Below are 27,772 nucleotides of genomic sequence, written 5' to 3' on the forward strand. Positions count from 1 at the left end.
CGCGGCGTTTTGACGCGTTTACATGCGTTTTTTCATGCGTTTGCGTTTTTTAAACGCATGCAGATAAGTGTGTGACAGCTGCCAATCATCAAAATAAAGTAAAAAACCCACTATAAACAGAAAGAGCTAGGGTTAGGGGTAGGGGTAGGGGTAGGGATCCTAACCCTAACCCTAAAGGGGTCCTAACCCTAACCCTACCCCTAAAGGGATCCTAACCCTACCCCTAACCCTACCCCTACCCCTACCCTTAAAGGGATTAGGGTTAGGGGTAGGGTTAGGGGTAGGGTTAGGGGTAGGATCCCTTTATCAATTTTATGGTGTGGGGTGGTTTATCAGTGTGTTTTATGTTTGTTTTTTTTAAATGCATGCGTTTTTAACGCATGCAAACGCATGCGTTCCCATTGACTCCAATGTGTTTTTTGACCCCCAAAAATGCATGAAAACGCATGCTTTTTTTGTGTCCAAAAAACGCCTCTCAAAAATACTACAAGTTGCATTTTTGAAAATGAACGCATGCAATAAAAAAACGCATGCGATTGAAAACGCGACCAAACGCGTACACAAAAAAACGCATGCGTTTTCAATGTTAAATATAGGGAAAAAAACCGCATGCGTTTTTTTGTGCAAAAAACGCTGCAGATAAAAACGCAAGTGTGAAACCACTCTTACTTTTTAAGAGGACAACTTCCTTAATAAACATTTTGCTGAAAAAGAAAAAAATCTATTCCATCCTTGCTGATGGCTGATCCTAAAAAAAAAAAAAAATTAATGCCACCATACAGAGCTTGTATTATACAATCCTCGCATTATACCGCCATATAGTGCTGACAAGTATACACATAAAAATGCCATATAGTTGCTAGATTGATAATTGTAGGTAGCATGATGGAAGTTTTTATTGTGGTGGGTGGGAACGAGGTGGGAGATGGCCTCTTTTTCCTACTCTATAATCTGCTCGGGAGGATTTTTAAAGATTTTTTTTAAGAGAAACGCCTGTCTGATGATTCTCCAAGGTAAACACTGCCCAGCATTAATGATACTGGCATTGTGTGCTGAAATATAATACCGTCCTCTTATGTTCTGCATGATGTGAGTGTCTCATACCAGGTTTATTTACCAAGACCGGCACAGAGTGCCTTAAAAGCCGAGCGTGCAACCGAGGCCAGACCAGGAAACAATCCTCCCATTCTTATTACATCCAGTGTCTACTGCAATAATTGAGATAAAAAAAGTAAAGGATTCTTAATGTGCCATTTAGTGCATTTTTTAAAGGAGACCTACACCTAAAGAAATATAATACAGTAGTAGGATAAAAAAAAGCGTAATACCTCCTTTCCTCCAGGGGTGGAGCTGTAGGGAAATTGAATAGTTGTTTTGCTTGGATTTTCTTGATCACAATTGATCTGATCACATGATAAAAAAGGGGTCCCACATGGTAAGCCTATATAAATCGGCTTTTGGAAGTACATGGACAGGTGGGTCGAAACACTTATCGAAGCCACTTTATTCAACTAGTTGGTGGGTTGCATAAAGTCTTAAAGAGAGACCCTCAATAGCATAGCCCAGGAAACCCCTTTGAATCCCACAACAACCACCCTTAAAACCCTTACCTGGTATGGGCATGGTATGTGATATTCCTTGCAACGTTCCTGGATCCAGGTGGTCTCCCAAACCCCTCGATATGCCTGCTCATAAAAATAGCAGCCGATCACGATCAAAAGGGGCACGAGGTAAAGTACGCTGAAGACACCAATGCGGATCATAAATTTCACCAGTTTGTCCTGGTTTTCCTTTTCTAATGGAATTTCAATCCGTACTCGATTCAATGAAATAATCCCAGCCAGGAGGAGAGATACTCCGACCACGACGTTAAGGCAGAGAGGAGCCAGGACGAAGTATCTCAAGGCGTGGACATCGTAGAGGCCTACAAAACACACTCCGCTGATGTTGTCTCCTTCAATTTTGTTCATGGCTAGTAAGATGATGGTTAAGGTTCCAGGGATGCCCCATGCGCTGGCGTGAAATAATAGTGCTTTCTTCTCAATGGCTTCACTCCCCCATTTTGGAACAGCAGCCAGGAACCAAGTAATGGTAAGGATGACCCACCAAACGCTGCCGGCCATGGTGAAGAAGTAGAGGACCATGAAGAGCATGGTGCAGGACTTGTTGTGAGATCCTTGGGTCACGGTAGAAGCCTTGTATTTGCTGGGACTGGCCGAGTTGCATGCTACACGGTCTTCTAATAAAAACCCAATGAAGAAGATCAACGACACCATCATGTAGCAGACAGCGTAAAATATGATCGGTCTCTCAGGGTAGCGAAATCTGGTTACATCGATAAGAAACGTCAAAAAGGTGAAGAGGGTGGCGGAGAGACAAACTATGGATATCACTCCAATAAAGTATCGCGCAAATGAAAGTTCTTCTCTTCGGAAGTACATGTGTGGGCAGGGAGGAGAGCAGTCACGCACTCCCAGAAAAGAGTAACCCAAATCTGGCTCGATTTTTAGCTCCCGAGGACACCAGAAGCCGTAGTCTTTTTGCACTGCTAGAGGGGTGATGTCCGTAGGCTCGCTGGAAAGGCTGATGTCTACCAGACGGGGATAGGGCTCATCACAATCAGGGAACCTACAATGAAAAATAAGACAAGTAGTCACCAAAAAGTCTTGAACATCTGCTATTTTTCTATATTCCTAGAGACGACTAACATTTGTCCAAAATATCACATTTTTTACGAAAGACTCTATGGCATTGCACAATGGTCCAACCGGTAGGAGCAGATTGATCATCAGTAAAACGAAATTGGAAACGGTGATAAAACAAGAAAGCCTAAAGCTGGGGTTACAATCCCAAAATTACATGGCTGTCAGCTGAAGGAATGTCCGCTATCAGACATGTCCGATCGACACTTGTCCGCACCATCGTCCGGCACCTCCATACACAGTAGATCATCGGTCAAACCTGTCGATATTGGCAGGTTCAGGCGTCATTCATTTCTATGACAAGCTTTAGTCTGTTGCGTTTTTATCACCATTCCCAGTTTTGCTTTACTGGTGAACAATCTGTTCCCTTGGTTGACCTGATCTGCCCCATGTACTAGGACATGCTCTCAGTGTGATTTATTAACACTTGTGTCCCCCACCCCCTTCCCTACCACATGAGTTATTTTTGAGGCAGCAGGGGCCAACATAACAGGTGGTGTCCAGTTTCAGACCATCCAAATCCTCTTAGTGTAGAAGACACTTCTGTTATATGTATCATATGTAAAAAATCTTTACTGCAATTCCACCGAAAATTAGACCTCAAATTGAAAGAAAAAAATATCTACTATATACGGTAATTGTCTAAGGGTCACTTCCATCTGTCCTTCTTTCTGTCACGGATATTCATTGGTCGAGGCCTCTGTCTGTCAAGGAAATCCAAGTCACTGATTGGTTGCGGCAAAACAGCCACGACCAATCAGCAACGGGTACAGTCCGGAAGAAAATGGCCGCTCCTTACTCCCCGCAGTCAGTGCCCGGCGCCCGCATACTCCCCTCCGGTCACCGCTCACACAGGGTTAATGCCGGCGGTAACGGACCGCGTTATGCCGCAGGTAACGCACTCCGTAACCGCTGCTATTAACCCTGTGTGTCCCCAACTTTTTACTATTGACGTTGCCTATGCAGCATCAATAGTAAAAAAAATGTAATGTTAAAAATAATAATAATAATAAAAAAAAACTGCTATACTCACCCTCCGTAGTCCGCCGAGCCGCCCGCCATCTTCCGTTCCCGGCGATGCATTGGGAAATTACCCAGAAGACTTAGCGGTCTCGCGAGACCGTTAAGTTATCTGGGTAATTTTGCAATGCATCCTGGGAACGGAAGATGGCGGCAGCCGCGCGCATATCGCTGGAGCTTCGGTGGATCCCAGGGGGTGAGTATATAACTATTTTTATTTTCTTTATTTTTTTTAACAGGGATATGGTGCCCACACTGCTATATAATACGTGGGCTGTGTGATATACTATGTGGGCTGTGTTATGTACTGTGTGGGCTGTGCTATATATTACGTGGCCACTGTTATATACTGTGTGGGCAGTGTTATATACTACGTGGCTGCTATATACTGCGTGGGCAGTGTTATATACTACGTGGCTGCTATATACTGCGTAGGCTGTGCTATATATTACGTGGCCAGTGTTATATACTGCGTGGCCTGTGTTATATACTACGTCGCCTGTGTTATATACTGCGTGGCTGCTATATACTGCGTGGGCTGTGTTATACAGTATACTACGTGGCTGCTATATACTGCGTGGGCTGTGGTACATATTACGTGGCCAGTGTTATATACTGTGTCGCCTGTGTTATATACTGCGTGGCTGCTATATACTACGTGGGCTGTGTTATATAGTACGTGGCTGTGTTATATACTGCGTGGCCACTGTTACATATTGTGTGGCCTGTATTAACACATCGAGTATTCTACAATATGTACATATATAGCAGCCACATAGTATATAGCACAGGCCACGTAGTATTTGTCTGCTATATACTACATGGCTCCTACATACTACGTGGCCTGTGCTATATACTAAGTGGCTGCTATATACATACATAAATACATATTCTAGAATACCCGATGAGTTAGAATCGGGCCACCATCTAGTATATCATATTGTGCCTTGCTGCAAGTTGAACTTGCAGAATGTTCTCCAGGATAAATAGGTCTCAGGCTCTAATATGCTTACAGATTTGCTCCACCATGGACCCCTTATGTAGTTTAGGGGTTGAGCTTTGAGACCAGTTTTTGGTGAAGATAGTAAATATCTAAAATTCGAAAACATTCCCTGTATGTGAATAGTATTCTCATTCGACCATTTCATGGGGTGAGGACTACGAACGAGAAAGTTTAAGAATGTAAAAGGAGTCCAGCACGTTTCACATCACTTTACACTATATATCATCAGATGGGAGGATTCTGGTCAAACCCCACAAAATTTACAACCATGACAAAGTATTTGGTTTCAGGCGTATTACATGGGGGATTGTTACTGTCCTGACCTTTCTCCTTTGGAGTAATTTATAGTAAGAGACTGTCTCTCAGCTGTCTCTCCCCTGACCTTCAGGTCCGGCCATAAAAAGAGTCTTCTTCACAGGGAATGCTCCAATAACAACTTATCTGAGCACGCTCGCTCATCACTAAGGATCTGTAGTTTAGGGGTGACGGTCACAATGATGCAAGATCTTGCATTCTCCCAAGTCCTGCTACCCCTCAGGAACACCCATAAATTTTATGTTAGAGCGAGACGACTGCCATAATATAGAGGGCGTAAAATGCATTGGCAAAAATGGCACAAGGAACAAGTGTCAACACAGCAGAGGCCAACTTCTACCCAATGAACAGGTCTTGGACTTCTGACGAGTGCCACCAAGATGACACAGTTGGATCTTGAAGAGCAAATCATAGGCTTCCTGCCTCACCACTCCTTGTCCGGCAAGTAGGTGTATAGCCTATAAGATGACTGCGAAAAGATGATACCCCTGTATTGATCCACCTAAGCTAGGGACGAGATCTTGGAAAAAAGTATTTTTCACGTTTTCTACATAGACCTTAGCAATGGATTTGAGAACTAGAATTACCGGCTGCACTCCATCTCCTCCGGCCACGACACACCAAACATATCCATGAGCTTTCGGCAGTCATTGTACGCCCGCTGGCATAACCTTCGGCAAGGGAGGGTGACCCGGCCATATTCGGTGCAGACGGGTGCATAGAGAGCACACAGGAACGGCCTGAAGTCTTTGGAGCACTCGAGGTTTACCATGGGGTGGAAAGGCTGGAAAATATTGATAATAAAGAAAAAACATTAACAGAAGGTACGATAATAAAGAAAATACATAAAACGGGTAAGTTGTGGCCGCCGGCAATCAAATCACGACAACGTCCATAAAGAGCTCTCATAAATGTGAAGCTTTAGGGCAGAAGCCTGACACAGAAGAAAATCCGCTAGGTTGTCCACATCTAGATGACAACCTTCCGCTATCATCATTTTTGGCGCATGTGTATTTTACACTGCCATTCACCTAAAGGCTGGCGCAGGTTATTTCACCAGTGTCTGTGCTGCCCAGTTGATTCTTCACGTTCTTGGCGATTGTGGTATCCCAAGGATGTGCACCGGATGATGACGAGACACCTTTAATGGGAAACCTCTCCACCTTCACCGTTCAGCCGATAATTTATAACGAGGATAATAAATAGTAATTTTAATGAAACGCCAAAGCCATATACCAAAACGCTCCGCCACGAGCCTGACATGCACTTTTTTTTCTACCATGGGGTGTTTTTCAAAACCTGAAGTGGGAAAACATTTATTTATTTTTTTTAAAGACTGACGATAACCTGTAAAGTGGTTTTACAATAAAAATGAATAGGAGGAGTCATTTAAGCCTTTTTCTTTGCAATTTTTCAGGTGTTTCTTGTAGAGCATCCTCTCCAAAAAAAAAACTCTTCAAAGAAACTCCATATGCAGATAGTCTAGGGTTATGTTCACACAGTGTTTTGAAAAGCTAAAAACCCAGTTTTTCAAGCGTACCCTGTGTAGAAATATTGCGTTTCACCCTGTTCCTATCCCCGAAGACAACAACTGCGCTGTGTGTATAATCTTGTGCAGTTTTATATGTAATGACAGATGTGGGCAAAGTGCGGCCCGTGAGCTACATCCAGTCCTCTGGCTGTTCTAGTCTGGCCCACAGACCGAGACAGTAGAAGGGTTGAAACCGTGGCCCACGGGCCGCACAGTGCCCTCAACCGCCCGACCGCTGCCACAATCACTGCTATTTGCATCCTCAGCATTGAAACAGCGGTAAATACATTGTTGGAGAAGTGGCAAAACAGCCCCTTCTACCACCAATCAGTGCTTGAGACAGCTGACGCAATTACGTCATTTCTAGTGAGGCGCGAGTATACTCGGTACTCGAGATTTCGCGAGCACGCTTGGGGGTCCTCCGAGTATTTGTAAGTACTCGGAGATTTAGTTTTCTGCGCCGCAGCTGAATGATTTGCATCTGTTAGCCAGCATAAGTACATTTGGGGATTGCCTAGCAACCAGGAAACCCCCACATGTACTTATACTGGCTAACAGATGTAAATCATTCAGCTGCGGCGCAGAAAACTAAATCTCCGAGCACTAACAAATACTCGGAGGACCCCCGAGCGTGCTCGAGAAATCTTGAGTACCGAGTATACTCGCTCCTCACTAGTCATTTCATCACATAAGCTGTACACCACAGAGAGTCAGTCACCGGAAACAGGAGAAGACAGAGCGCTGGGGGAAGGGGAGCAAGAGGAGTATGTGGGTTTTTTTCCCATATATATGGGATGTTTGTATACATAAAAGGTGGTCGTGTGGGGCTCACTCTATATATATATAGGAGGACTCACGCTATATATACAGGAAGCTATGTGTGGGCTCATGCTGTATATACGGGAAGCTATGTGAAGGCTAATGTTGTATATAGGAGGCTTAGTGCAGGAATTAGGAGGAGTGAGTGAAGTGCAGTACCAAGGACAAGTTCTGGTGCTGGGGCTGCTAGGGTCCGCATGTGTCAATCCTTCAAGGCAGTGGGAGGCCAAACTGCAATCCATTATGGACATTTCTATAACGTCTGGAGCTTAGGACTCGGGCCTGGTCTTCTGACATTTTGAAGTCGTGGACATGGAATTACGTGGGGGGGCAGGTGGCCGGTATCAGGTGCACTGCTGTAGTGGACAGGAAATCCCTGAGGCTGATAGAGTCAGTGAGTTTGGGGATAGTCCAGGAAGAACGAGTGGCAGGGGAGAAGTAGTGTTGTGCTAAGGAGGAAGGAAATAGGAATTGCTGTGCTGTGTCCCACTTCTTTCCACCTGACGAACTTGCCCTGAACAGTAAATGTTTGCCTGTGTAAAGAACTTGGTATTCCCTGAATTGTGCACAGCAGCTCCTGAGAACGGAGGCCTGGAGACAGCGGAGGCCTGGAGATAGCGGAGGCCTGGAGACAGCGGAGGCCTGGAGACAGCGGAGGCCTGGAGACAGCGGAGGCCTAGAGATAGCGGAGGCCTGGAGACAGCGGAGGCCTGGAGACAGCGGAGGCCTGGAGACAGCGGAGGCCTGGAGACAGCGGAGGCCTGGAGATAGCGGAGGCCTGGAGACAGCGGAGGCCTGCGGCCTACAAGTGGCTGATGCACCCCACACCTTACAGCACACTGGGACACAGTTTGTCTGTAAAGTACCGGAACCAAACTGGACAGCGGCTCGGTCATGACTACCGCTCTGCCACCGCTTCAGGAAAAGCTCCTTTTGTGGCGAGTTTCTGGAGGCATTTTTAATTTTCTGAAGCAGTTTTGGAGAGGCTTGAATTAGTATTTTTCCTAAACTGTTCTTTGCAGCCTTTTAAGACTGTACAGTGCCTAGTTTGGAGAGGTTTCCTTCACAATCTGCACTTTGTTGCACCAGGTGTTTTTAAACGTCTCTTCAAGGAAAAAACTCAAAACATTTCTCATAGCTAAAGGCAAAATTTTCCAAGAGTTTTTTTTTGTTTGTTTCAATTAAAGGTTTTCTGGCTGAAAAATCCACACACAAAAAAGGTTTCCTGCAAACCTGATGAACTAGGATATGAAATGTCGTCACATGTCAGGAATGTGGAAAAATCTTATTTTCTGTCCGAGGGACAGACTATTCGTACAGAATAATGAAGACAATGGTACAGGCCAATGTGTGTGTTTGTGTGTGTGTGGGGGGTATTCTGATAATGCACGTGTAACATTGGAAGGGATGTTTCATGATGGGAAGTGAGGAGGATTGTCAGCCACCAGGTTTGGCAATGGTCACAGGTAATCAGCTTAAGAGCCGGTATTACGAGATCAGATCGGATTTACAAAATATCAGTCCTGAGCCAAACAAACACTGATCCTCTCCTCGTCTCCGGTGCCAAGACGTAATAAAAATGGATATGTGAGATTAAATTCCAGGAGATGACACCCTTGATGGGAGAGATTTACTACATGAAATTCCTTGACTATTGGGTCAACCCTACTGCCCCAGTCTATGTCATCATTGGTTTACTTACACCACCACTGCCCTTTGCATCAAGTGAGGTTTACCGGCCCGGGAGCCGATGTAGTAATAGGTTGTGTCGCAGATCTTTCAAGGTTTTGGTTGCTTAATAGGTGGCATTATTCCGGTTGTTAAAAGGGCCGGAAACACCGACGGATCCTATCATAAGACCCGCCAAACCCAAGTTGAGCAAACCGATCAAAAGGTCAAACAAAACAGACATGTTAATAAGAGACTGGATTATAAGATATCTAAAGACTTTGGCACCTCTTCTTAAGTGAAAAGGTTTCCAGATAAGGTGGTAACTGGGCCACACAGAGGAGATTTGGAAGTTATCAAAGAAGCAGCTAGGCTACAATGCACCAAAGGACAGAAAAACTATAGCTGGGCTTCACCTCAACTACCAATCATCGGGCTTGTACTCAACTTAACACCAGGCAAAGAAAAAATGATCTGGTCTACACAAAGACTAAGGGCCTTCATACACATTAGGCCAACGTTGGCCAAACCAGCCAATATGGAGTAACTTTTTGATGTGTGGACATTCCTAAAAAAATATTTTCAAGGGAATTAAGCATCTGACATATCATTTATCGGACTGGCAAACCGTCTTTCTCATAAAGAACACAGGAGAGCTCGTCATTCGACTGACAGCCATCCAAAGTGTATGGGGGGGGCTTAAGACTACCTGGCAAATGGAACCCTCTTAACATGGCACCAAAAAAAAAACATTGATGACATGACTAACCAAGCTATCCCTCTAGAGTTTCATGTCCAGCACATTTCAATGGTGTCATTGATTAATGATCTTGGTTAATAATTTAAGTGGGTGGAATAATTGTTCAGACGTGTGAGGTGTTAGTGACTGAAGAGCGTGGGAGAGCCACTGGACCGTGATCAAAAGGGTTAGTAGGGTTGTTGTCTGGATAAAAGGACCCCGATTCCTATGCACTGTTGGACTCTCCAAAAAGCCTTGATGTTTTTGGAAAATAGGAGGAATGTTTTTTTCAAACATACTTTTTCAAACATATTTTTGGTGCCTGGACAATTACGGTAGTTGAGGCAGCTAAAAAAAAAAAAACACAAGCATGGATTTATATCCAAACCCTGCTTTCTGATGTGCCCAGAAAGAGAAAACCAGAGCTACAAATAAGCTGGTGTTTAGTTCAATTTACAGTATAGTTCTTAGGTTTAACCAGACGAGAAGATGTTGAAGACCTTGGCCTACAGAAAAGCACATGAGATATATCCTGTTATTGCACTTATATATGGTCGGTTCTTATACCTTTACCACACTGTGCCTTTAGAGAACATGAGAACGATCTCTATGGCTCAAATTTTGTACTCTTCTGAGAAGTACTTGGCCATAAAACTCATAGCCTGAAGGGTATAACAGAGAGGAAAACTAGGAGAGGCATTGTGGTAAAACTAGTTGTAGCCACAAAACCTGGCACCTCGAGTCAAACAGTGCATACTTCTCCGAAATGTCTGCGTGTAACCATTACCTGGAAACCAACATTTAAAAAAAAAAAAAAAAAACATTGAAAACTACTTGAATGTATAAGGGTAAGAAATTTTGTAGTGGTATGGGACAGTAGGAAATCCAATTAGAAGAATGTTTCAAGTGCGTTACCACAAGACTGTGTCCTGTCCCCAGTGTTGTTCAACATTTTTATAAATGATCTAGATAAGGGTACTGAAGGTAAACTAATCAAATTTGCAGACGATGCAAAGCTAGGAGGGATAGCTAACACTAGAGAAGACAGAGAATGGATCCAGAAGGATCTATGGGCAGCGACTGATAGAATGGTATTTAACAGACAGAAATGCAAGATTCTACATCTGGGCAAGAAAAACTAAAATTACATCTACAGAATGGGAAGAATAGAACTAAGCAACAGCATGTGTGAAAAAGACTTGGGCATACTAATAGATCACAGACTGCACAAGAGTCAACAGTGTGGTGCAGCAGCGATAAAAGCAAATACAGTTCTAGGATGTATTAATAGAAACATAGAGTCTAGATCACGTGAAGTAATTATCTCTCTCTACTCCTCCTTGGTCAGGCCTCATCTGGATTACTGTGTCCAGTTCTAGGCACAACATTTAAAAAATAGGCATTGAAAAACTGGAGCAAGTTCAGAGAAGAGCTACAAGGATGGTGAGCAGACTGCAACGTATGTCCTACGAGGAACGGTTAAAGGATCTGGGAATCTTTAGTCTGCAAAAAAAGAAGACTTAATAGCTGTCTACAAATATCTGAAGGGCTGTCACAGTGTAGAGGGATCATCCTTATTCTCATTTGCACATGGAAACACGAGAAGCAATGGAATGAAACTGAAAGGGAGAAGATACAGATTAGATAATAGAAAAAACTTTTTGACAGTGAGGGTGATCAATGAGTGGAACAGGTTGTCACGAGAGGTGGTGAGTTCTCCTTCGATGGAAGTCTTCAAACAGAGGCTGGACAGACATCTGTCTGAGATGGTTTAGTGAATCGTTCATTGAGCAGAGGTTTGGACACGATGACCCCGGAGATCTCTCCCAACTCTAATATTCTATGAACAAAATAGCAAGGCAACACATTGGGAATGGCACTAGTGTTGACTAAAAGTTGAGGTCAAGTTTGGTCTTCTGTGTCAGCCGAACAAGGGAAGTCTTCACTCCTGTGGTCAGCATCCTTAGTCTGGCATCTTGGCCTCAAGCCTCATCATCACTTGTCCTGCACCGCAGTCATGAGGTTGCGAGGGCCAGCAAATGCCAAAGACAGCCAGGCTGAAGATGCCAGCTACAGAAGTGCTTTGTCTGGTGTCCATGGAAGACCAGACTGGACGTTGACCATGCCCAGGGCAAATATTTTTGCTCTACTCTATATGTTACAAAACCCTAAAGGAGCAAGACAATAGGTGCATAAAGTAAGGACAGGATATGCCAGGCCCCCCCTTTGGTGTTCTCCTACGCCTCAAATTTGTCCACTTTTGTTTCAGAAGGAGTCAAAGTAGTCAGTGCTAAAGAAGTGGAAGGACCTCTTCCTAGTCAAAATTTTTAGCAGCAAACGGAAACAAAGATAAGAGACGTAGATTGTGCCCAGAGTGTTCAGAGTGAAATTAACAGGGCCTTTGTCCTTGTTCCATATCCTCCTCCTCCTCTTGCATTTTCATCTCAGTAGCCATGGGAATCTCCTGCTGCCGCCCCTTCATGCGTTGCAACAGGCCAAGCTTAGCAAGGGGTGTGAAAAGGGTACCAAGTCAAAGACCAGATTCACCTCCTGGAAAAAAAAAATTTGAATACCAACTTTTGTCAGGTCACAAAAGACTCCGTCACCATGGAAATCATTTTCTGTGAAGGGATTTTGCGCACAAAAGGATCGTGGTTTGTAAGGAACGCTGAGGTTTGGTTTCCAAAATCAGGGAAAAAAAAAGAAGAAACAACTATGGGTAACTAATTTTGTGATTTTTTTTTTATTTGAAATGAAAAAAAAAGTTGATATTTAGTTTCTGTGATAATAAAAAAATAAATAATTAAAACTAATTAAAAATATGGAGAAATATTTAAAAAAATAAATAAGAAAATCCACATATTTTGCATTTGGGCCCCGAACACTTCAGGCTATGCCGTAATATTTATCCCTTTCATTTCTTAGCTCTTTAGCCCAAAACTACATTGACATTACCTTTACTTCTATTTACATCCGCAAATATTTGCTTAAAACCAGATTGTCAAAATGTGACTGATCCAACAATCAAACAACACCCGGATAAAAAAAAAATGTCCTCAGGTCACACACACAAGGGTAACGGCACAATTATTCAATAGGTCTACATGAAACCAGCCTTCAACTGAACTAAAAAGGTTAATATTTGCTTAAAACATAATATGTTACTGTGTGCATGCCTCCACCAACAGAAAGAAAAAATTCTGAAAAGGAAAAAAAAAGTGTGAAAAACAATCCGCGGGTCCTCAATGTTTGCAGAGAAATCTATCAAGTAGGAGATCCTACAGCATGCGTGGCCATATTTTATGAAGAGGATCTCCAGGGTGAATGATCTGTTCCTCGAAGATTGCTGGTCACATGTAAAATGGGAAACAAACCCCCTCCATGAGGCTGTGTTATGATCAGGTGGCCTTGGAGCAGCATGAAATGACCTTCGCTGGAGCAGTGGTAACTTTACTGACCGCAAACCCTGATCCTATCACCGCAACTAGAAGTAGCCGTGGGGTGTGCCTAACCAGACCTAGACACCTCGACACAGCCTAAGGACTAAATATTCCTAAAGATGGAAATAGGAAAACTCTCTTGCCTCAGAGTAGATCCCCAAAGGATAGGTAGCCCCCCACAAATAATGACTGTGAGTAGGAGAGGAAAAGACACACACAGACAGAAAACAGGGATAAGCAAAGGAGGCCACTTCTACCTAGATAGGAAAGGAAAGTACAGGATACTATGCGGTCAGCATAAAACACTACAAAATATCCACAGCAGAAAAAATACAAAAACTCCACCACCTAACTAAAGATGTGGAGAGTATATCTGCGACTCCAGCGAGTCCAACTAGACTGAGAAAAACATCAGACACAGTCTAGCTGGAACAAAAATAGAAACAAGATAGCACAGAAAATAAACACACAGCAGTGTGTCTAAAAAAAAATGAAGCAAACACTTATCTTAGCTGAATTGGCAGCAAGCAGGAGAGGCCAGGCAGAGGACCAACACTTCCAAAGGAACATTGACTACTGGCAAGGACTAATGAGTCCTGCACAGCTAAATACCCCAGTCAGAATTGCAATTAGCAGAAACACCTGTCCAAGACTGCTGCTCAGGAATAACTGCATTATCATCAACAACCACCGGATGGAGCCCAAGAGCAGAATTCGAAACAGGCTGAAGCCCCTGCTCGTAGCATGGGGAGAGGCCTGGAGACATGGACGAACACATTCACCATCTTGTCCATATAGGTTCAGAGATCCAAATCTCTAGAAAGCGTGGGGAGTACCCAATTTTTTTTAAATACAGGTCCTAGTGTGGACAGCTCCCCTTTAAAGGAAGTTTGACAAATTTCTAATATACTTTATGTATCAATTCCTTTTTTAAGATATTCGTAGAGCTCTCAGATTAGGAGCTACAGTATCCAGTCTAAACAATGCTCTGTGAGCTAAACAGAGCAGAGAACTTTTGTAATTCCGCCTTCAGGAGATTAGTAGTTTTCTGATATTAAAAGGCAGTACAATTATATCCTGTCTATTCAATGCTCTGTGAGCTAAATAGAGCAGAGAGATTTTGTAACTGCTTACGAGTGTATCCAATAAAGATGGATAGACTGGACATAGCTGCATCAATTCCGCCTTCAGGAGATTAGCATTTCCCCGACATTAGAAGGGGGTACAATTGTATCTAGTTTAAACAATGCTCTGTGAGCTAAATAGCCAGAACTCCTGACCAGAGAGATTTGTGTGACAGCTGTTTAGTTTATAGCTCCCATACACATTAAACTAACGTCATCCGAACCCGCCGACAGCCTACTGTCCATGGTGTATGCAGTCGTCCCAACTTGCCCATCACAGGTGGGGGTGATAAGGTCCAATTTTGGACAGCCAATCCAATTGTTCTTGGTGAGATAAGACGTCACCGGAAGCATCTCTTTTACAGACAGCAAAGGAGTACTCGGCAGACCGAGGGTTCCTGAGTATTGGGAAGTCAGTAGAGATCGTTGCCGGCCGAACCATAGTCCAACCGATGGTTACCTATGGTGTAGGAGACCTCTCACCCTACAGATCATTCTTTAAAATCGATAGAATTACATCTATTCCTCTTAAGATATTAGCAGATCCCGAGACTAGAAGTTACATTTGCATCCAGTCTAGACAATGCTCTGTGAGCTAAACAGCCTGGACTCCTGACCAGATATTGGTGGAGAAGCTGCTGAACAAGGAACACAATTGTATCCAGTGTAGACAATGCTCTGTGAGTCTGGACTACAGACCAGATAGATCAGCATAGCAACTGATGGATTTAGCTCACAGAGCATTGTTTACACTGGATACAATCGTATTCACTTCTCACTTCAGAATACTGACAGCATCTTCATAAAATGCATCAGAAAGACGTAGAATGAAAGTGTATTACAAACTTTGGCAGAGGAAATTATTATTTCTATAGGTCAAGCATTATCAATTTTAACCAACATTTTTCGGAGTCTATACGACGGCTCATGGACAGTCATCTGTGATGATGGCATCTAAAGGCATTCATGCACCTTAGTTTAAAGTGTCTGAACCTGCAAAAATAAGCAGAATCGGCTTGTTACGTACGCTGCGCACGCTGCGCATACTTACCCGGCTTCTCCCGTCCCTCGGCGCACTCGCGATCCTGTCCAGTGCCGCTCTGCTTCCTCCTTCGCCGGCTCACGGCGTCCGGTCCCTCTGCGCATGCGCGGTCGCGTCTCCTCCATCGCAGAGCCTTCTGGGAGGTCGCGACCTGGTGGCTCCGCCCCAACATGGCGGCGCCCATCTGGTATTTCTTCCCGGCGTCTCCCTAGGTAAGACGCCTTTGCTTTGTAGGTGCACTGTCTGCCGTCAGTGTCCCTATGCCCTAGGCTCCCCTGCACCAGTGTCTTCTCTCAGCCCAGTCTTTACTTTGTCTTAGTGTCCTGCCAGCCCGTGTTCCTGCTGTGTCTTGCCTGTCCGTGTTCCTGCTGTATCCTGCCAGTCCGTGTTCCTGCTGTATCCTGCCAGTCCGTGTTCCTGTTGTATACTGCCAGTCCGTGTTCCTGCTGTATCCTGCCAGTCCGTGTTCCTGCTGTATCCTGCCAGTCCGTGTTCCTGCTGCATCCTGCTAGTCCGTGTTCCTGCTGTGTTCTGCCAGCCCGTGTTCCTGCTGAGTCCTCCCGGTCCGTGTTCCTGCTGAGTCCTGCCAGTCCGTGTTCCTGCTGTGTTCTGCCGTTCCGTGTTCCAGTCATTTTCAGTTAAGTCTTGTTTTCCTATTATTCCCTGCCATCCTTTTAGCCTTTGGTTTCCTTCTTTGTCTTGGGTCGCCCCTTTGGCTCTAGCTGTTGTGTCTCCATTCCCCCGAGGTCCTGCTCCTAACACTCCCTGTATAGGGGGTGATTCCATCTGGTCCGCTCGACCCCGGGGGCTCTAGAGTCACGACCCAGAGGGTCCACTCTCGGATTTCTGCCCGAGTACTTACAGTAAGCAAAGGCCATGGACCCCGCTGGGGCCTCTGCTGCGCAGAAAGAGCTACTCTTTTTGCGAGAGAATCAGTCCCGCATGATGTCTTTTATGAAAGCTATGGATTCTCGTTTGTCCACGCTCCAGTCCTCCGATCCTGGCAACGCCGCTCTACTCGTTGGCTTACAGCAAGAGTTAGCTCAGCAGCGTGACACCCAGGCCCATATACTTAGTTATATGTCTTCTATTGACGATCGGCTGCTTTCCATCCAGACAGCCGCTTCTACGTCTGCTCCTGCGTCCCACCCTCCACCCCGCTTGGCTAAACCGACTCGGTACAATGGGGATCCTAAGTCCTGCCGAGGATTTCTAAACCAATGCCGTCTTCACTTTGAGCTTCTGCCCCAGCATTACCCGACGGATCGGTCCAAAGTTGCGTTTTTGATTTCCCATCTGGAGGGTGACGCCTTGGCATGGGTTAATCCACTCTGGGAGCGAGACGATCCTCTAGTCTCCCGGTTGTCTGAATTTTTGGAGACTTTCCGTCTTGTCTTTGACGAACCTGGACGTCTGGCCTCTACAACTGAAGCTCTATTTTCTCTCCATCAGGGGTCGTTATCCGTAGGCCAGTACGCTATTCAGTTCCGCACACTCTCCTCTGACTTGGGCTGGAACAATGAGGCGTTGGTGGGTGCTTTTTGGCGGGGTCTCTCTGGGCGCATAAAAGATGAGTTAGCCGGTCGGGACACCCCTACTGTTTTGGAGGAATTAATTTCCTTAGCTACCCGTATTGACCTTCGGTTCCAAGAATGCGCCCGTGAGCGGAGGTCTCTTCGTCCTTCTTCTGCCACCCGTAAGCCATTCAGTCCTCAGCCTAGAACCTCCTCTCAGGCGTCCGCACCGGAACCTATGCAAGTGGACCGTCTTAAGATGTCCGAACAACGTCGTAAAGAGAGGCGCACTCAGGGGTTATGCTTTTACTGCGGGAGTGCTGCTCATTTATTACGCTCTTGCCCTGAACGTCCGGAAAACTCCTCCGCCTAGGTCAGGTAAGAGAGGCCTCCCTAGGTGTGTGTGATCCCTCTCAACCCCTTACTTTGTCCGTTCTTTTGCATATTGCGGGCAAAGGCATTTCTCTGGATGCGTATGTGGATTCGGGCGCAGCAGGGAATTTTATTAGGTTGGAGGAGGTTTTGAAATTCTCCGTTCCAGTCAAAACCTTAGAGGCTCCTGTGATTCTTGCATCTGTGGATGGTAAACCGTTACAGGAGACCATTACTCAAGTAACACTTGAGGTGGAACTTCAGGTTGGGGCTCTACACAAGGAGAGAATTGCATTTTATGTTTTAGCGGGTCTGTCTCATCCTATGCTCTTAGGTCTTCCTTGGTTACGGAACCACGAGCCCATTTTAGATTGGCGCAATGGTAATATCTTGCGCTGGGGTGAGCTTTGTCGGGAACGTTGTCTGCTGCCGGTGCGTCCTGTGGGATCTTCCTCTAATTCTTCTCCTTCCTCTTCTTTTCCCGCCTTACCCTGTGTCTACAGCGCTTATTCTGATGTCTTCAACAAGAAGGAGGCTGAGGGTCTTCCGCCTCACCGGCTCTATGATTGTCCCATAGATCTCGTGCCTGGAACTAACCCGCCCAGGGGCAGGATCTATCCTCTCTCTCCTGCTGAGACTCAAGCTATGTCTGAGTACATTCAAGAAAATCTTGCTAAAGGATTCATTCGCAAGTCTTCTTCTCCGGCCGGAGCAGGGTTTTTTTTCGTGAAGAAGAAAGACGGTTCTCTCCGTCCCTGCATTGATTATCGAGGCCTAAACAACATCACGGTGAAGAACAAATATCCTCTGCCACTCATTCCGGAACTCTTCGACCGTCTTCGGGGTGCGCAAATTTTTACCAAATTAGATCTACGTGGCGCATATAATTTGGTTCGTATTCGTGCAGGCGATGAGTGGAAGACTGCCTTCAATACTCGTGATGGTCACTACGAGTACTTGGTTATGCCGTTTGGTCTCTGCAACGCCCCCGCGGTTTTCCAGGAATTTGTGAACGATGTATTTCGGGATCTTCTCTACTCCTCGGTCGTAGTTTACCTTGACGACATTCTCATCTTTTCTCCGGATCTCTCCACTCACAGGCGAGATGTCCGTCGTGTTCTGCAAAGGCTAAGAGAGAATCATCTGTTCGCTAAGATTGAGAAGTGCGTCTTTGAACAATCTTCTCTTCCCTTCCTGGGATATATTGTCTCAAGATCTGGCTTAGAGATGGATCCAGAGAAGGTTTCTGCTGTCCTGAATTGGCCTCGTCCTCTTGGAACAAAAGCAATCCAACGTTTTCTTGGCTTTGCCAACTACTATAGACAATTTATTCCTCATTTTTCTTCCATGACCAAGCCTATCTCTGCTCTAGTTCGCAAGGGAGTCAACTCCAGTCTTTGGACCCCTGAGGCTGAAGAGTCCTTTCTGTCTCTTAAACAAAGCTTCGCTACGGCCCCTGTGCTTCATCGTCCTGATGCTAATAGACCGTTTGTCCTTGAGGTCGACGCATCCTCTATTGGAGCTGGTGCTGTACTTTTGCAAAGATCCTCGTCCGGACGTTTGGTGACCTGTGGTTTTTTTTCTAAAACCTTTTCCGCTCCTGAGCGTAACTACTCTATTGGAGATAAAGAACTTTTGGCTATCAAGCTAGCCTTGGAGGAATGGCGTTATCTCCTTGAGGGGGCTCTTCATCCATTCACCATTTACACAGACCACAAGAATCTGGCCTATATTCAGTCTGCCCAAAGACTAAATCCACAACAGGCCAGATGGTCTTTATTCTTCGGACGATTCGAATTTGAACTTCATTTCCGACCCGGAAATAAGAATGTCAAAGCAGATGCTCTTTCAAGATCCTTTCAGCCTCTGGACCTAGAGGATTCTCCGGCTCACATCATTGATCCTGCGAAGATCGTCACTCTTGCTCCTCTAAGAGTGATTTCAACTCCTCCTGGCAAGACTCTTGTGGCAGACCAAGACAAGGAGAGAGTTTTACGTTGGGGTCACTCCTCCAAAATTGCAGGTCACGTAGGAGTCAAGAAGACACTTTCTCTTATCTCTCGGCATTACTGGTGGCCATCTCTCCGACAAGACATCACCAAATTCATCGCTTCTTGTCCTTCTTGTGCAAAAAATAAAGTCCCTAGGCAGTTTCCCTCCGGTCTCCTGCATCCTCTGCCTGTGCCTTCCGTTCCTTGGAGTCATATAGCTATGGACTTCATCACTGATCTACCTTGTTCCTCGAATTGCTCTGTCATCTTGGTTGTTGTAGATCGGTTCTCCAAGATGGCTCACTTCATCGCATTACCTGGTCTGCCTTCCGCTCCTGAGTTGGCAAAGATCTGTTTACACCAAGTCTTCCGTCTTCATGGTTTTCCTCATCATATCGTCTCAGACCGTGGAGTACAATTTACCTCACGTTTTTGGAGAGCTCTCTGCAGTCTATTAAAGGTTAACTTGGACTTTTCTTCCGCCTATCACCCTCAGTCCAACGGACAAGTGGAGCGAGTTAATCAAGTCCTGACTACATATCTGCGACATTTCTCCAATGCACACCAAGATGACTGGGTCTCTCTTCTCCCCTGGGCCGAATTCTCTTATAACAATCTTCCCAGCGAGTCTTCCTCCAAAACCCCCTTTTTTGTAGTCTATGGTCAACATCCGAACATTCCTCTTCCTGTTTCTCTTTCCTCGGGGGTACCGGCAGCGGATTTCTTGTCCCGGGAATTCTCTACGATTTGGAGTGAGACCAAAGTGGCTCTTGAGAAAGCTAGCCTTAATATGAAAAAGTTTGCTGACAAAAGGCGTTTGGATGCTCCGCCATATTCTCCGGGTGATAAAGTTTGGCTTTCCTCTCGCTATATCAAGCTTAAAATTCCCTCTTGCAAACTGGGTCCCCGCTATATTGGTCCTTTTCCTATCTTGAGTCGCATTAATGATGTTTCTTATAAGTTGAAGTTGCCTGCCTCTTTACGCATTCCCAATGCCTTCCATGTGTCTCTTCTCAAGCCTGCAGTCTTTAATCGTTTTCACTCCGCTACCTCTTCCTCTCCTCAGCTCTGTACTTCTGATGGAATCTTTAATGTTAAAGACATTCTTGCCAAAAAGGTAGTTAGGGGTAAAACTTATTTTTTCATTGATTGGGAGGGATTTGGCCCTGAGGAGAGGTCCTGGGAGCCCCGAGAGAACATCAATGCTCCTCTTATCATGAAAAGATTCCTTTCTAGCCTTAAAAAGAGGGGGACTAAGGAGGGGGGTACTGTTACGTACGCTGCGCACGCTGCGCATACTTACCCGGCTTCTCCCGTCCCTCGGCGCACTCGCGATCCTGTCCAGTGCCGCTCTGCTTCCTCCTTCGCCGGCTCACGGCGTCCGGTCCCTCTGCGCATGCGCGGTCACGTCTCCTCCATCGCAGAGCCTTCTGGGAGGTCGCGACCCGGTGGCTCCGCCCCAACATGGCGGCGCCCATCGGGTATTTCTTCCCGGCGTCTCCCTAGGTAAGACGCCTTTGCTTTGTAGGTGCACTGTCTGCCGTCAGTGTCCCTATGCCCTAGGCTCCCCTGCACCAGTGTCTTCTCTCAGCCCAGTCTTTACTTTGTCTTAGTGTCCTGCCAGCCCGTGTTCCTGCTGTGTCTTGCCTGTCCGTGTTCCTGCTGTATCCTGCCAGTCCGTGTTCCTGCTGTATCCTGCCAGTCTGTGTTCCTGTTGTATACTGCCAGTCCGTGTTCCTGCTGTATCCTGCCAGTCCGTGTTCTTGCTGTATCCTGCCAGTCCGTGTTCCTGCTGTATCCTGCTAGTCCGTGTTCCTGCTGTGTTCTGCCAGCCCGTGTTCCTGCTGAGTCCTCCCGGTCCGTGTTCCTGCTGAGTCCTGCCAGTCCGTGTTCCTGCTGTGTTCTGCCGTTCCGTGTTCCAGTCATTTTCAGTTAAGTCTTGTTTTCCTATTATTCCCTGCCATCCTTTTAGCCTTTGGTTTCCTTCTTTGTCTTGGGTCGCCCCTTTGGCTCTAGCTGTTGTGTCTCCATTCCCCCGAGGTCCTGCTCCTAACACTCCCTGTATAGGGGGTGATTCCATCTGGTCCGCTCGACCCCGGGGGCTCTAGAGTCACGACCCAGAGGGTCCACTCTCGGATTTCTGCCCGAGTACTTACACGGCTCATAGTATTGGGTGTATTGGGGCTTCACGATTTTCCCCCAGGAGAAGACTACGGGTGGGAGAAGTATCCGGCTGGTGGAATTTCATTGCCTGATCCTGAAGGAGTCTGGCAGCAGCTCATAAAGAACAAGGGAAAATTGAGCTGGAGTGAGGGCCCGGTTGTATGGAGGTGTCAGAGATATCAGTCAGCCGATTGATTGTTCGGCCAGATATTCGAATATGAATTGGGATCTTAAATCGTAAAGGTGTTGTCCCATTAAATAAATGTATAACCCATCCTCATGGTAGGTGAGAAGTCTATGCTCATAAGAACTTTGATGGGAACCCCTACGGATTTTGAGAACAGGAACCTGAAAAGGAGTCCCTGAACTCCATTTACATATGAGATTTTGGGATCAATGTTCTGGGGACCATTGGAGGTCCCATCTGGTGGACTGCCAACTATCCTAATATTTATCATCTATGCTGTGGATAGGTGATAAATATGTTAACAGAGCATGGATACAGACACATACAAACATCAAAAGGCCGGGAAGGGAATTAATAAGTGGCATTTTGTCACTGTCCATCAACCCTAAACCCTTCTTATAGGAACATGAGGCCACATGCAACTAATTGGTTTGAGGTCTATGAGATTTTTTTTTTTTTTTTTTTTACAATCCTTAAATAAGAGAGTCTTCTCAAACTTATGGGACCAGACCAGACCAGGGTCCTCTGCATATAAACAGCTCGAAACATGCAGACTGGATTCCCAGACTGGGAGCAGGTTTGGGTGGTTCTTGACCAGGTCTGGCGGAGACAGCAACCTGCTGCCTGGACGCCAAAACATGGCCTTTGTGTGTGATGTCTCCGCTGCTATCAGTGACCACATCAGGATCTTATCTCCAGGAGACCACTACCCCAGTCTACTATAACAAGTATCTTAATCTTCAGGAGACCACTGCCCCGGGTCTACTATAACAAGCATCTTATCTTCAGGAGACCACTGCCCCGGGTCTACTATAACAAGCATCTTATCTTCAGGAGACCACTGCCCCGGGACTACTATAACAAGCATCTTATCTTCAGGAGACCACTGCCCCGGGTCTACTATAACAAGCATCTTATCTTCAGGAGACCACTGCCCCGGGACTACTATAACAAGCATATTATCTTCAGGAGACCACTGCCCCGGGTCTAAGTATAACTAACCACCTCCACAATACAAGGGCGACTTTGTAACATGCCTACATCGAGAGCCGTCATTAACAGGTGTCCCTAGACGGAAGGTGTCTGATAATTATGGTGATGGTGAATGAGAGCATTCTCCCTACAGATCAGATATCCTCAGTAAATACCAGTGTCTCAGTCTAGTCACGGCCACCATTACCATGGTCCACAGTGGTTGGAAGCCACCTGTAGATAAGGTTCATCATTGCTTCTTGTCCTAGATCCTTGAATAACAGGCTATCAGACAAATGCATTTTTGGTCCAGGTGCCCAAAGGAGCAGTGTACATCAATGTACACAAGGGGCATTCTTTGCGTCTGGAGGAGAGAAGGTTTTTCCACCAACATAGAAGAGGATTCTTTACTGTTAGGGCAGTGAGAATCTGGAATTGCTTGCCTGAGGAGGTGGTGATGGCGAACTCAGTCGAGGGGTTCAAGAGAGGCCTGGATGTCTTCCTGGAGCAGAACAATATTGTATCATACAATTAGGTTCTGTAGAAGGACGTAGATCTGGGGATTTATTATGATGGAATATAGGCTGAACTGGATGGACAAATGTCTTTTTTCGGCCTTACTAACTATGTTACTATGTTACTATGTAATGTTCTTGTTCACATGAGCCATTTTTTTCACACTGATTATCAACAATTGCAGCGAGCTCCAGTCTCATTTTGCAGAGGAGACCGTGTTAGCTTCAATTGTGCCTGATAACTGGTTCACCCATCTGCATCGTGGATGTCGGCATGGATCCGCTCATAGCTTGTCCCTTGTAGACACAGGCATTTACACTACGTTTTTTTCACGTGATTTTTGCAATGTGGTTACATTTTTGCTGTGGTTTGGGGAAAATTGTGGCAAAATATACATCCTTTAAGTACCCCCCCCCCATTAAAAAATTGTTTTTGTAAGTTTTAATTCCCCCCCCAATGATGCCAATCATTGTTCCAGTTCCAGGTATGACCACAACCATTGATTCCCCCTTACAGCTATGCCTAGGTACAACTGCAACCATTGCACCCCCTACAAGTATGCCTCTACCAGGAAAGACCACAACCATCGCACCCCCTTCAGCTATGCCTCTACCAGGTACGACCACAACCATTGCACCCCCTACAAGTATGCCTCTACCAGGAACGACCACAACCATATCACCCACTACAGCTATGCCTCTACCAGGTACGACCACAACCATTGCACCCCCTACAGCTATGCCTCTACCAGGTATGACCACATCTATTGCACCCCCTACAGCTATGCCTCTACCAGGTATGACCACAACTATTGCACCCCCTACAGCTATGCCTCTACCAGGTATGACCACAACCATTGCACCCCCTACAGCTATGCCTCTACCAGGAACGACCACAACCATCGCACCCCCTACAGCTATGCCTCTACCAGGTACAGCTGCAACCATTGAACCCCCCTATGATCTATGCCCCATGCTGAGGTATTACGACAACAACCTCCGCATGCCCCACAGCTTTGCCCATGCCCAGGAATGACTGAATCTCCACCCCACAACTATGCCCTTGCCTGATGCAAAATTTCCTGATTTTGTACCAAACACTAATTGCTCTCTGCATCGTTTTGAGACACCTCAATTAGACATTCCTTCCCTTCCCCCCCTTTACGGAATAAGGGGATCTTCTTTAATCAGGGTCTCGGAGTGTCCGCTCCATCTGCACCATCTCTGCTGGATGCGGCTCGTCTGTATGGAGGTCGTCGTGGGGGAGAGTATTGATCAGACGTGGGACAATGGAATAAGGTATTGAACCAGCAAATGCTAGAAAGGGAGGAGGTGGGAGGGAGCAAAATCCTATTTTTCCCACTTCATTGAAAAGAGATGAACAATGACAATGAGGGCTCTGTGTGTGCACAGCGGGGCGACCGGGGGTCTGTCCATCCTGAGGGGAGAAAGGCCGACAACAATGGCCTTCCATGGTAGGCATTGCTTTCACTGCTGTACACAACTCTCTCTGATCTGAGGACACAAACGGCTCGGGATCAGACCTGAACTCAGAGTCTTCATAAAGTGAATATTTTTTTAAAACTTCTGATTGATATTTTATTTTATTGATTGAAGACAGTTACTTCTTCGGGACTTGTTTTTTCCTTAAGCCTCAATACATATTAGTCAGCTGGTGGCCGAATGATCGATCCACTGGCAGCTAACTCCCCCATACATAGGAACGCTCGGCACAATGGGAACAAAGGGATCGACCACTGAAATTCCAATGGTCAGATCCTTCTTTTCCAGGATATCGGGGGAGAGTCTGGAGGTCCCATACACATTTGATGGATTCAGTAGACTTTTATCTAACATGAATGGGGGTCTTAGTAGACCAGGACCCCTTTGGTCCCTGCTACGAGCCACATAGGACTTTACACCATTGACCTATACAACTAGGATTACCACTCCTGATCAGGAAAATGTAGAGGTTCCAAAACCCAACATACAGCACCAAATATCTCAGCTTCCTGGACCCGAAGGAGCACAAAGGAAGGATGTGGGATATCGGCCCCACATGCAGTTTTGATTCCTTTTTTTGTCTCATTTGACATATTCCTAATATATGGAATCATATACAAGATGAGCAGGAAGTCTGGAAAGGGAGAGGATATATTCTGAGCCCCCAGAGTATCACGGCGGTGTCAGGTCTGGAGGCTCATCTGGCCCTGTGACGATATACCAATTAGAGGAGGACATGAAGATTGTTAAGGACCAGACACCAGCTGGGGACACCGTTCACAAGCCTCCGGGAGAACAGGACCACATAAAATTAGTTATGTTCTCCACCAGCTTGCAGGAGAATCCATAGATATTATATAATACCTCACTTTTCCTGTGGGGGCGCTATAGGTTGAGTAAGCATGCACTTTGCACTCGGTGCGAGCCCCAATACCTAGTGGGTGAGGGCAGGGGAGGCCCTCATACCGAGTGGCTGAGGGCCGGAGAGGGCCTCATACCGAGTGGGTGAGGGCCTCATACCGAGTGGCTGAGGGCCGGTGAGGGCCTCATACCGAGTGGCTGAGGGCCTCATACCGAGTGGCTGAGGGCCTCATACCGAGTGGCTGAGGGCCTCATACCGAGTGGCTGAGGGCTGGTGAGGGCCTCATACCGAGTGGCTGAGGGCCTCATACCGAGTGGCTGAGGGCCTCATACCGAGTGGCTGAGGGCCTGATACCGAGTGGCTGAGGGCCTCATATCGAGTGGCTGAGGGCTGGTGAGGGCCTCATACCGAGTGGCTGAGGGCCTCATACCGAGTGGCTGAGGGCTGGTGAGGGCCTCATACCGAGTGGCTGAGGGCCTCATACCGAGTGGCTGAGGGCCTCATACCGAGTGGCTGAGGGCTGGTGAGGGCCTCATACCGAGTGGCTGAGGGCCTCATACCGAGTGGCTGAGGGCCTCATACCGAGTGGCTGAGGGCCTCATACCGAGTGGCTGAGGGCCTCATACCGAGTGGGTGAGGGCTGGTGAGGGCCTCATACCGAGTGGGTGAGGGCCTCATACCAAGTGGGTGAGGGCCTCATACCGAGTGGGTGAGGGCCTCATACCGAGTGGCTGAGGGCCTCATACCGAGTGGCTGAGGGCCTCATACCGAGTGGCTGAGGGCTGGTGAGGGCCTCATACCGAGTGGCTGAGGGCCTCATACCGAGTGGCTGAGGGCCTCATACCGAGTGGCTGAGGGCCTCATACCGAGTGGCTGAGGGCCTCATACCGAGTGGGTGAGGGCTGGTGAGGGCCTCATACCGAGTGGGTGAGGGCCTCATACCGAGTGGGTGAGGGCCTCATACCGAGTGGGTGAGGGCCTCATACCGAGTGGGTGAGGGCCTCATACAGAGTGGGTTAGGGCTAGGGAGACCCTCATGCAGAGTGGGTGAGGGCTGGGGATGCCCTCATGCAGAGTGGGTGAGGGCTGGGGAGGCCCTCATACCGAGTGGGTGAGGGCTGGGGAGGCCCTCATGCAGAGTGGGTGAGGGCTGGGGATGCCCTCATACCGAGTGATGGAGGGCTGGGGAGGCCCTCATACCGAGTGATGGAGGGCTTGGGAGGCCCTCATACCGAGTGGGTGAGGGCTGGGGAGGCCCTCATGCAGAGTGGGTGAGGGCTGGGGATGCCCTCATGCCGAGTGGGTGAGGGCTGGGGATGCCCTCATACTGAGTGATGGAGGGCTGGGGTGGGTGCCCTCTTTTTATATACTACATATACAAGCCATTTTCTGGTGTTACTTAACCACTTCCACGTTTTTTAATAGCACTACTCCAATAAATGTTGTACATAAACTCTACAGCTGTGGTACACTCAGTGTGAGCCCCTTACCTGCCCCTCCGCTCCATTTTAGAAGTTATGTCGGAAAACTTAAAGCAGAATTCACCCGCCAGATCATTTATCTCAGCGTTATAGACGAAGCGTGAAACTCCACGGATCACGATCACAGATCACTGGCTCTTAAGTCACTGATTAAACAAGGATTGTAGGAGAAAGGCATCAATCACAAGCCTCACAGGGAGGATGGATGCAGTGAAAGTTTCCCAAAAAGTTGCATGACTTTATTAACCTTTTGCATTGGGAACCAGAGGAGCAGCCTGTATTCCCCATATTGTAAAATTTTGGGGGTCGCTGGGTGGCATATATTGAGCGAGATGTATGGATAGCAGCACTGGAGGACCACCAGCTTGCATTGAAAACAATACATAACTATGCAATGCCTCACTTTTCCTGCGGGGGTGTTGTGGGGAAAGCAAGCGTGTTCCCTGGGGACTTGAAATATAATAAGCGGTCTTTCTAATGTATGATTACTATATATAAGCAATTTTTTTTGCAAAAAAAGCAAATGCCCCCACCATTGTGCAGCAAACCTGGTGGCTGCCGATTTCACCCCTCATGGGGCTATAAAAGAGGCAGAACTTGATGAACCAGAATGAACCAATTTCTATATATTAGTGATACAGCCGGAAAGCCGTGTCGATGTTACGGTGCCGGCCATCAAGCCAGTGACTGTACGGCAGGTCTGTGCAGCGCATGGAGAAAACCACCCGAGGACCCATCCGGCTGGGCCATAAATCAATCGCCACACAGTAACCGCTCCAGGGAGACACGTAGGAGAACCGGTTCATGGG

The 27,772-nt window shown here is 46.7% G+C and overlaps 1 protein-coding gene across 2 annotated transcripts in view; it reads right to left on the bottom strand.

The window, feature by feature from the left end:
• Positions 1-27,772, bottom strand: part of FZD3 (frizzled class receptor 3) — a 75,990-nt gene that overhangs the window by 31,914 nt on the left and 16,304 nt on the right. For both annotated transcript variants that reach the window (XM_069728395.1, XM_069728394.1), the window contains exons 3-4: positions 5,628-5,824; positions 1,611-2,628 (exon numbers count right to left, since the gene is read on the bottom strand). In XM_069728395.1, the coding sequence (XP_069584496.1) occupies positions 1,611-2,628; positions 5,628-5,824 (1,215 nt within the window). The remainder of the gene's footprint in view (positions 1-1,610; positions 2,629-5,627; positions 5,825-27,772) is intronic.

This window comes from Ranitomeya imitator, chromosome 5, assembly GCF_032444005.1.
Source record: "Ranitomeya imitator isolate aRanImi1 chromosome 5, aRanImi1.pri, whole genome shotgun sequence".
Taxonomy (NCBI): Eukaryota; Metazoa; Chordata; class Amphibia; order Anura; family Dendrobatidae; genus Ranitomeya; species Ranitomeya imitator.